Below are 10536 nucleotides of genomic sequence, written 5' to 3' on the forward strand. Positions count from 1 at the left end.
CGCACGCCGTAACTATCGAAGCATCACAAATCCGAGCGACCCCTACTGAGGAACAACCTTAAACGCTCAACTTAACCAAAGAACTGCTTTAATATAACTTATTTATTCTAGCCTGGCGTGGTAACGACAGTCGTAATTTTCTGTTTCATGCACCTTATGTTCGCTTGCGCATCGCTTACTGTATATCCGCCTGCAACAACCGCCAAGTTAAACAGACATGTGTATAGGTTAAACAAATAAAATTGTATTATAAATTTAAGATAACGGTATTAAGCAACATAAACTATAAGCAAAATCTCATTGCAAGCGAAGCGTATTTCTTTCTTTGTCGTTGCATTTAATAATTTGCCAATGAATTAAAAAACTGCAACGTAAATAATACAAAAAAGCACACTTCATTCCCCCCTTACTTTGGAGAGTTAAAAAAACATTACTTTCCTCCGCTTCATACAGTGGCGAAATTGTGATAATAAAGGTTTTATAAACGTGGAAGGTACGAGTTTTACATATTGCTGTAATATAGATATCCAAGGGTTATTTTGACCAACGTCTGACTACCATTAACCAGTTTACTTAAATCCAATACTAACGAAACACAAAATAATATGGGTTCGTTTATTATAACACATTGTCTGCAACTTGGATTAATTAGCATCAAAAAAACATATACATCTATAAAAAATTAACAAAATTTGATGTCTAGTTGTGCATAGTTTTTCTTCGTCTTTTGTTCGTAACCGTCTTTGATGAATTTCCATTCCGGCATCGTGTTTGGTCCAATCTCACTGTCTCCATTTTTGTAAAAAGGAAGCGTAACAAGTTTTCTTCCTGCTTCAAGTAACTCGTACATGTTGCCCATGCACTTCGACATGCCCGTTGGGTTTCCGTTGAAGGCAATTTCTAAGCAAGAAAAATAAGATTAAACCTAAAACCATACAGCCTATATATTCATGAAAAGGTATTTGTTTCAATATTGTTCGATTCTAGGTTTACGAAATATACCTAATTAAATTATTAGTACCAGGTTATTTTTACCTAGACAATAAAGAAGTGAGGTATACAGTTGATTAAACGTGCTTGCTGCGTGGATGCTGTTAGGCTTTTGTCTTGTTAAGTCTGGTTGGTTGAAAGGTTTATAATCATTCTTCAGATTAAGAGGCCACACGTCGTCGGCTTCAGATATCGCAAGCGATCTTCCCGTGTAACAATACCGGGGGACGTTCCCTAACAGTTTTGATTGTGGGAGTCTACACAATTCGTTATTAAAGTGCAAACATTGATCGGATGCCCATTGAGGTTGAACTTCGGTGACTTCAATCAATTCTCTTCCATGAACAATTTCCTGAAAGCGTATGTAATGCGAAAACTCTTCTCTGCGTGAAGAAATTTGTCTTCCACCAAGATTCAGTTGTCGTTGTTGGTGATCATCCGGGTTGTCACTTACAAAAGGCCAGCAAGACGAACCTCCCTCGCCTTCGTAAACTATTTCAAGAATTGCTTCTATCGCTGACTTTAGCCCCGTGACGGGAAACAGCGTAGCAGTGCTGAGACCTTTAGTGACGTACCACTGTTTGGAGGTCAACTGTTTGTTTGGATCGCCAACAAAAATTGTGTTGTTTATGGAGCTCATCCTAACGCAGGATTCAGCTTGCAATAACTTCAATAGAACATGAGTGTAATAAGCTCCAATCGTGTAAACATCCGCGATTTCTGGAAGTTCCAACATGTCGGTGGTCTTCTCAAATACATCTTTCCAGAAAAAGGGATCATTTACGTTTTTGTTGACCTAAAATGTATACAAAACATTTTATCTAAATATAAATACTTCTGTTAATATCTACCTACCATCCTTGTTGCATTCAACTTTTCAGCGGCTTTTAACCAGCGAGGACCAGTCGAATTTATTTTCGCTGAGGTATCTGAACAACAATAATTTATGATGACACCTTCATTCTTGTCTCAACCGAAATCAGAATAGTTACCGTATAATATGTTTGTCGTGTTGTTAAATTTCCATCTTCCACCATCATCATCCGGAAGATCGCCCCACAAAAGAGAAGCGGAGTGAAGAATCTTAAAAACTTCAAGCGATGCTGGTTTCTCAATTTCACTGAAAACTTCTTTCACCATCGATAAGGAGAACTTCTCAAGCTTTAGCATCACGTTCGGCAGCAACTGTGAAGAATACAGATGCTTATATATAGGCTACTCAAGCATTATCTTTGATTTTAACATTTCGTTTATTACACGCCGCTTGGGACCTCACCTGCATGAATTCCAGATTAGGAAAAGGTGTTGGATAGTTTGGTAACCAATGTGGATCAGTCGTATCATTGTGGATACAATGTGAATTAGTCGTAGAGATGCTTATGTATACAAGCATTATCTGACATGACAACATTTGCTTATTATACACGCTGCTTGACACCTTACCTGCATAAAATCTAAACTTGGAAATGGCGTTGGATAATTTGGTAACCAATAGAAATCCGTCGTATTTGGCGCGCCTCCGATAGCGTTCAGTATATTTGCATCCAAAGTCATGTGGAGCATTTCTTCGGTGGCGATTCTGCAAAGACATTTCTGTTGTACCAACGCCAGTATCGTCGTAATATCACAAATTTACCCCTTTAGGATCAAGTAAGTTTCTTTGAAGCGTTCTCGTTTTAGTGAAAACATAGCGGTCATGTATGGCGGTATCGTGTATAGCTCAACGAAAATAGCCATCTGAAGAATTTCTTTCAAATGGGTAATAGTTTTTGTCAGATTTCTCTTCGAACCACACACACTGTACCGCGCCTCACTGTAAATACTGCAAGGTACCTTGTAAGAATATAATTTCCCAATTCTGATTTGTTACTTACTTGTCATAGTTTTTGTCAGTCGGTCCGCCTGTAATCTCACATTCCAGCCACCTTCTCACGATCTCCGTCTTATCTGGTGAGAGGTCACGAGTGGTTGGCATGAAATTAGGATGATTCCAGTCGAACTCGAACATCGACATGTTAATCCTATTCAGCTGCGACCTGTAACGACAAACACAATGTTTTAAATTAAAATATATGTTAACCGACTTCACTATATTACCTGACGTCATGTATATTACGTAGATTGATGATATTATGTTTCTCCATCACTGGAAAAAGATTGTAATAAAGTTGAAATATGGGTCTGATGTCTTCAGTCCATGTAGGACAGGTTTTCCGCATTGTTACCGCTGGTAAAGAACTATAATAAAAGAAAAGATTTTGCATTCAGGTTTTCTAACAATAAAAATTTACACTTAAGTTTAACACACTTGCTCTCGGTGTATATTTACATCAACAAAATATCTCTAACCTGAAAACTCTAACAGTGAACTCAAAAGTGTGGCGAACAGCAGTTAAACTGCATTGTTTCTTGGCTTGCGAATAAGTCGATGGTGAGAGCGAGCCGGACATGGCACCTCCATCAGCTATTCTAACTAGATTCCCGTCTTCAGGGAAGAACGTTACAGTGAGCCCCAGTGGATATACCTAGAAATTCGAAACAGTACAAAGTAAAACAAATTTATATTTTCAGAGAGTTAAACGTGATTCCTGCATTCCTATTGAGAAGTATGATGAGTAATTTTCAGGTGGACGGCATATAGCATAGAAGATTTATTATTTAGCAGAAATTGTGAATTAATAAATGCTATATTTTGGTGGTAAAAAAACGCTCTTACGTCTAAAAGAGAACCTGGTAGTAATTAACTTACGAAATTTCTGTTCGGCAGACCTATCAGAAGTCACGGCTTTGTTTACGTACCTGTCCATCGATTCCATTTTTCCTTGGGTTCCCAGGATTCCGTATAGCTGTTATTGTTAGATTAGCAATTCCTTTGCTGTTCGTTATCATTGGGTCACTTAATTTTAAAGCACTTTTTGGACGAGCCAAGTACATGGCCAAAGGATCCTACGCACATTGCACCAGTAAGAATAAGTAAAAATCGGACAGATTGCAAAAGTATAACACTGTTTTTTTATTCTAATGTAGTTATAAAAATAACATAGACGTAATATAGTAGGGTAAGGTTGGTCAAAAGTATGCGACAAATGTGAAATCTGTGAGTTAAAAAAAACTATTTAATCTTTTTTTGTGTATGACTTTTAAACGAATACGTCAGAGTCTTACTTGGATGAATGGACAGGCTGGACGTAGACGATTGGAAGTTCGAAGGATGTGTAAGCCAAGGGCTGCACCTCTTACTGGCCGAGAAAAGCTGGTAACGATTGCTGGAACCTCCCATGTCTGCCCTCGGCCGATGCGTTTCGTAAAACCTCCCATGGTCTGCGATGGACAAGTATTTGAAATGCCTTTTATCAAAGATTTATATTACACGGCAAGAAACATGAACGTGCCGAAAAAGTCAGTGAAAAATTATATCGAACTTTGCATGTCATACTCACTTTAAAATTCAACCCGTATTCATCTTCCAAACCCATCAACATACAGCTTCCTTTTCCTGCTGCATTGACCTTTCGGCAATTACCAGGAAATAAGTCGCACAATTTATATTCCAAACGATTGCTTCGATGGTGATTGTATAACACAGTGTGATTGACCAATCCAAGTCTGGTGCGCGAAAGAATATCAATTACTTTGTTGGAGAAGCTTTTCAAAGAAACTAAAACGACACCACCACGCTTGAGATACCTTTTTAAAAAATGAAACGTAATAACAACATTTTTGCATATATTGGACACTTGTTGCGTGGTAATATGCGGACACTTACCAATCCTGTCCTTGCTGAACAAAGTCCAGTGCCCCGCCTGAAGAGACCATGAAAAGATCTTTACCACCACAATGTACAGCTCTCTGTCTGCAGTTAAAACTACGATGTCGACAGAGTTTATGCTCGGGATCGTACGCCACCACATCAACATGCTTTAAGTCGTTAATTGCAAAGTTTCCTTTTGTGTCGGACCGTATGGAGTTCCCACAATCAAGAAGTACGCTCTGTAAACAAAACAGTTGTAATTTCACACACAGCCTGAAAACCTCACTACTGATCCCAATGGCTTATTATTGTAGTTTATAAATCTGTGCATGTGCAGTTGCAAATGGTCCACATACCTTTGTTTTGATATCGAGAGCAAATGCGTACTCCCTTGAAGGAGAACGTTTAAAATCCAACGCTCGCATGACTCTTCCCCCGTAAAGATTCGTTGGATCATCGTCCGACGTCATACCGATTGTTCCAGTGATTCTTCCGCGGTTAGTGTTGAAATAACTACGACAAAAGTACAGTCAAACAGTCGGTACCTCTGCCAGGGTCTTAGTTAGCGACAACGTCAAGGTAACTGAAATTAACAACCGCGACTCGAAGTGAAGTTGCGGCCACAGAAACACCATTTGTGTTCGTTGGGGGTGGTTCTTCGAATATTATATGAACGTTTACTCCTATATTTAGAATAAATGTAAACTCATTTATCGTCGCCCTGTAGAGCTACGAAAATCGTTGTAAACAGGTATTCTGTTTAGTATAGTTGCGCTAAGGTGCTATACCCATGTTACTTTTACTGGTAATCATATATAACGCCCATTAGACAGCGTCTTATAGTGTCTTGCCAAAGGGAACATATGCTCACAATGCTAACAGCATCGAGCTTCGAATCCTTATCGTCTGGTCTAAACGTGAAAACTATAATCACTGCAGTGCCCCGGCGCCGGTAGAATACAATAAACTGAGCAATACTTTTAACTTTTCCCTATACTTACAACATATCCATGACGAAAGAAATAGAAAGAGAAGTGGCATTCATGAATTTCTTCCGATAAAAATCATCCAACCATCGAATTTTAATCAGTTTGCTTTTGATTTTAGCTGAAGATCCGTGGTCAGCACCCCTATATGTGACAATATAGTTTATAAAGATAAACTCATGTATTGTTTCGTAGTGATTAACTCACTTGTAGTTTGTTATCCTTTTGGTAATTTGACTACTTGGACCATTCTCCATCAGCGCGATCATCATTCCTGGTATTTTGATCTCGTAACCAATAACCTCGGGCGCGACTTGCCAGTCTGGGTCGAGATCTACCATTCTTCCTGGTGCCACGTCTTAAAATATCAAGGAAATAATAGAAATAAACATATTACACAATTTACTGGCATCATGTCTTACTTACTATATAACCCTTACCCTGTATAGATTACATAGCATGTGTATTTTGCCATTTACACCATAAGGTACAGTGTAACAGTGGGGGAAAGATGGGACACCTTTAACTCATAACAAATATCCTAAACGTACTTTAAATAACCAACAACGGCCTATATATGGGAGTCGAGAGGACATAGTTTTGTTACACTTTGAATGTTCTTTGTGTACTACCAAATGAGACAAAAATAAAGTGAAAATAATGTCACATCTTCTCCCCACCCTACCGTATGTATAACTTTTCGAAATGTAAGCTTACACGTCATCTTGCGATTTACTAGAAAGTCATTCTCGTCACATTCTTTGCCTGGCTTCCAACATGCTGATGTAATAACAGTATTGCTAAAATAAAAATGACCATTTCCCCATGGATTTCCTTCGAATTTTTGTGCAACAACTTTTTCTTCCGAGTGCCCCTGCGTTAACGAGAAGTATTAAAAAGATTTATAACAACCTACGAAAGCAGATTTATAATTTACCTTTGTTTGAACAAGGCTAATCATATTTTGCCGAAAGGTGTTGCAGGTGGGGCAAAACCAACTGTTATTGTACAGACAGCGTTGGTTGTTTACTGTCGGGCAGTCAGCGTTAAGAGTTCCGCTAAAATGTATCCTTGGCCACGAAAGATAAGCTATGGTATAAAGAACTTAAAATATTTCATACTACAAGTTAACAAACCAGTTAAATATAAAGTAGCTTACATGGGCACACGAAGTCGTAGCAATGCTTATGTTGTGTGGCTGTACCATGGCACGGTTGCACTCTCTTGCGGATGCAAAATCTTTGTCGTATTCGGGCTCCTTCGCCACACGAAGCGCTGCAACCACTCCAAGGGGTCCATTTTGACCACGCACTTATATTTGTTACTTCAATGTTTTTCAGCTTCGTATTAGTGTCACTGGACACTGAGTAAGTTTCCACGCCTGAAATATCTATAATAAACCCGCATTGTCGTTTATAAATAAGCTTCTTTAAAGTGCAGAAAACAGAAACAAGGATAAATATTTTAAAATAAAAATATATTTTTATCTAGTATTGTTCTAGCACATCTAATGTTGTTTGAGTATAAAATACTTACCCAGTACTGTACATAAAGTGAGAAGTTCAAAATAAAAAATTAAGCTCAATCGTCTCTGCAACATCTTTTATAAAAACCTTTTCTCCTTAATTAAGCAGCAAACCTACGTATAGCTAAAACACACCACAAAGACGCTTATGTATACTAACGTAAGAACATCGGAAAACCGAACCCGGTGTAAACTACCAATCGTGCATGCAGGCGAAGCAATTAAGCTCTGCGTCATACTTTCCGAATTAGGATACCGAAAGGAAATTCTTGGAAATACCAGATTGCGACAATTTGCGCTAAACATTATAGTGCACGACATGAAAAGTATATTGAACCTTATATTGACAATCAGCTACTTTTTTACTAGCAATTAATAATACAGCTGTTATTTTTCCTCAAACCTCCCTAAAAAAGTTTCCAAAATCGTACACATTCTGAATACAAGCTTATATTGTGAGACACAAACGCTAACGCGTGGTCACATCAGCTTTGAAAACCGAACTATACTACAGCATTATAATCAACCCCCATATGGAAAGCTCAATGTGTGAACAGTTTCCCCCCGGAAATCATCATCACGAAACAATTAACATCAGTTAATGAAGCGCGACGTCATGTCAGCGATGTACGTGGAAAACCGAGTTTATATGTCTTTTGTATAGTTCGATATGATAGTTCGTACAACCGCCTTCCATGAAAGACGAAATGGTTCTATACTACCTATCGAATGAAATTTCATTCACACTTATATGGTTTGAGTCATTATATTAATAACAATAACCACTGTGTACGCCGTACGCAGTTTCTTAAACATTAGACACTTGCATCTATAATGTGCGCCTTCCGTTTTCAGCAGTAGAACCGGCGCAGATGACAGCCAGCTGGGTTTCGGTTTGCAGGAATTGGCTGGCTCGAATCTGTAAACATCGTCTTTGTTTACATGCAGATGTGCGTTTAGTGGCACTATCTGCTTAGGTTAGATACGAATATAGAGTTTTATTCAATGAGAGCAAATTCTTTACGTTAATATAGGTTATGTTGTTGCATTTTGTGTATAATATAAACATAAAGTTATAAACGACAAGTTTTATGGGTTACTTATAAGTCTAGCAAACCTAGCTGTACCCGTGCTGGGTTTCTACACAATAAAAAGGATACGCAGTAGATAAGCGATACCTCTTGCTTTCAATAATCATGTTAATTATTTTTAAAAGGTAATATACACTGCTGTGTTCAGGTTTATATGGCGGTTAGACCAGCAGTATGAAACTAAATTCACACATATTCGAGTATCATTCATCTCCAGTTAACTGGTGTGAACCAGATTATGCTGTTTCGCAACACACAGCCGAATTTTGGAATTCTGTAAGTATACTCATAAAGGACATTTAATAAAGCATTTCTGGTGATTATATGTTTCACTGTATAAATGTAACGCGTCAAACAAAACGTTAAGCCATCATTAGAATATAAGAACTAAGATACTGGCGATGCATACTCCACGTAGTGGATAGTCGTCAGGTGACAGGTTGTGTAAAATACAATAAATATTTTCATTATAGGTGACTAATATTCCGATGCTGATTGTAGCACCTATCATGATGCACTTGTACCGCGACTTTGCTTGCGTTGTACCTCACTGTAAACGAGTAAATATCGTATGGGGACTTGTTGTTGTAATTGGTAAGTTTATAATGGTTCTTGATCTATTATGATATCTAAAGCTGATTCAATGTAGACAGTTAGGCTACGTGACAGAACGTGACGTGAAACTTCCTATAAATATATTGACTGCTGCTTGTCAGTATAGTATAATTGGTATTAATTAAGTGAAGCCTAAATGTATGACAGTTGTTTCCGCACATCCCGGATGTAACTCAATCTCCTACAGTTCAAAATCTCCTATAGCTCTATTCTTAGTTTGAGTAATACAGTTTTATCTTTGTTGTCTTGGCCAGGTATTGGTTCAATATACTTTCACTCCACATTAAGTTTGTTCGGTCAGTTTATGGACGAGGTAGCGATTTTATGGATGACGTATGCCATCATGGCGATGTGGACACATCCAAGTCTGCTTCACTTACCGAAATACTTCGAAAATCACAGGTATAGTGAAACGAAACAGCAAAATTTATTGGTGTAAACGTTAGACAGGTGACCAACTTCAAGCCTGAAACACGAATGGCGCATTTCTGGACATAGTTATTTTTTTAATATTACTACAAGACTAAAATGCAATTTGCAGTCTTAAGTTCTCATTTATTTCCTATTTCTCATGCAGGGCGCATTACCAGTATCTTCTGTGCAGCATGGCAGTCATCAGTACTTTCCTAGGATTTCTCAAACCGGAATTAAATCACTTCTTTCTTTTCGCGTATTGGATTCCGTTGGTTAAACTTTTAAGGGAATTGTTTCAAATGTAGGTGGTTTAGTATTATATATATATTAGTACTGAAGGGTAGGATACCGCTAGCACGTAATATACAATATTTCTTAATCGAAGTTTAACAATTAACGTGTGGAAACAGTTATATATTTTTGGAAATATTCTTTGTTTACGGCCGAATGGGACGATAACAGACGATGAAAACATGGACCATCTTACCCCAACCTATATTATCTCACTTTCCGATTTTAAACTTACAAAATGTGAAAACATTTATAGGAAGTTTAAAGATAGAAGAGTTCACCAGATCGGAAAGAACGGATCCGTGGTTCTTCTTGTTGCGTTTCTGTGTTGGTTGTCAGACAGAATGATTTGCAATTTCTGGCTTGCCATTCGTTTTCCATACATGCATGCTATATGGTATGTGTATTTAAAAGGTTATCTATCGAAAAAGTAATTGTATGCACAACAGGCACATCCTGATGCTGACATCTGGATATTACCTCAGTGTATTCGTTTCATTTGGCTACGCCTGGCGAACGCTTCTTGGTATAACCCCTTCCCTAAAATTCTGGCGTGCGTTTCCATTTACTAATGCTATTGGATTATACTACGTCGGTTTCGACTGAAAGCAAAATGTTGCAGACAACAAAAACGCTCGTGGTAAAACAGGAATTTCTTCATAATTAATATTATAATTGTGCTGCTTTTTTTCTTCAATTAGGCTCATATGATTCAAGGGCAACAGCACTCAAGATGTACATTATTGAAATCAATGTTTAACCAAATATAGATTGATGCACTAGATCAGTTTTTAACGAATATTTTAGTATATATTGTCTTACACGTCGAAACTTTACTGTGCTTTTATCTGTATACTTGTACCGCATGTACCA

At 37.8% G+C, this 10536-nt stretch overlaps 2 protein-coding genes across 5 annotated transcripts in view; one reads left to right on the forward strand and one right to left on the reverse strand.

Moving 5' to 3' along the window:
- Window positions 1-596: 596 nt before the first annotated feature.
- Window positions 597-7661, reverse strand: LOC100180317. 3 transcript variants are annotated; one of them, XM_026833767.1, is made up of 20 exons: window positions 7264-7659; window positions 6887-7108; window positions 6665-6816; window positions 6445-6601; window positions 5935-6085; window positions 5743-5871; window positions 5098-5254; window positions 4757-4980; window positions 4431-4677; window positions 4156-4311; window positions 3790-3936; window positions 3340-3515; window positions 3088-3228; window positions 2865-3026; window positions 2627-2812; window positions 2434-2569; window positions 1983-2175; window positions 1846-1919; window positions 1036-1786; window positions 597-900 (listed from the first exon to the last, which is right to left on the reverse strand). In XM_026833767.1, exons 1-20 carry the CDS (start codon window positions 7325-7327, stop codon window positions 683-685), a joined length of 3843 nt encoding a protein of 1280 aa, XP_026689568.1. In that variant the 5' UTR covers window positions 7328-7659; the 3' UTR covers window positions 597-682. The 3 variants fall into 3 exon arrangements, with proteins under 3 accessions (XP_026689568.1, XP_026689567.1, XP_026689569.1); XM_026833766.1 differs by having other exon boundaries at window positions 6887-7117; window positions 7264-7658; XM_026833768.1 differs by lacking the exon at window positions 597-900 and having other exon boundaries at window positions 1666-1786; window positions 1842-1919; window positions 6887-7117; window positions 7264-7661.
- A 376-nt stretch (window positions 7662-8037) lies between these two features.
- Window positions 8038-10536, forward strand: part of LOC100176444 (alkaline ceramidase-like) — a 3837-nt gene continuing 1338 nt past the window's right edge. The window contains exons 1-6 of one of the 2 annotated variants that reach the window (XM_018811238.2): window positions 8041-8619; window positions 8817-8937; window positions 9213-9360; window positions 9536-9673; window positions 9920-10060; window positions 10113-10536. In XM_018811238.2, coding sequence (XP_018666783.1) covers window positions 8518-8619; window positions 8817-8937; window positions 9213-9360; window positions 9536-9673; window positions 9920-10060; window positions 10113-10269 — 807 coding nt within the window. In that variant the 5' untranslated portion in view covers window positions 8041-8517 and the 3' untranslated portion in view covers window positions 10270-10536. Of the gene's footprint in view, window positions 8620-8816; window positions 8938-9212; window positions 9361-9535; window positions 9674-9919; window positions 10061-10112 lie in introns of both variants that reach the window. The other variant, XM_009859887.3, reaches the window with a different exon arrangement.

This window comes from Ciona intestinalis, chromosome 3 (assembly GCF_000224145.3).
Source record: "Ciona intestinalis chromosome 3, KH, whole genome shotgun sequence".
Taxonomy (NCBI): Eukaryota; Metazoa; Chordata; class Ascidiacea; order Phlebobranchia; family Cionidae; genus Ciona; species Ciona intestinalis.

Excerpts from the sequence above, each read along its gene's own strand:
- LOC100180317 (XM_026833766.1), bottom strand. The coding sequence starts at position 7,327 with ATGTTGCAGAGACGATTGAGCTTAATTTTTTATTTTGAACTTCTCACT. Across the intron at positions 2,570-2,626 it reads ACTTACTTGATCCTAAAGGG|AATCGCCACCGAAGAAATGC; the intron begins GTAAATTTGTGA and ends ATGTCTTTGCAG. Across the intron at positions 1,920-1,982 it reads CACGACAAACATATTATACG|ATACCTCAGCGAAAATAAAT; the intron begins GTAACTATTCTG and ends ATTGTTGTTCAG.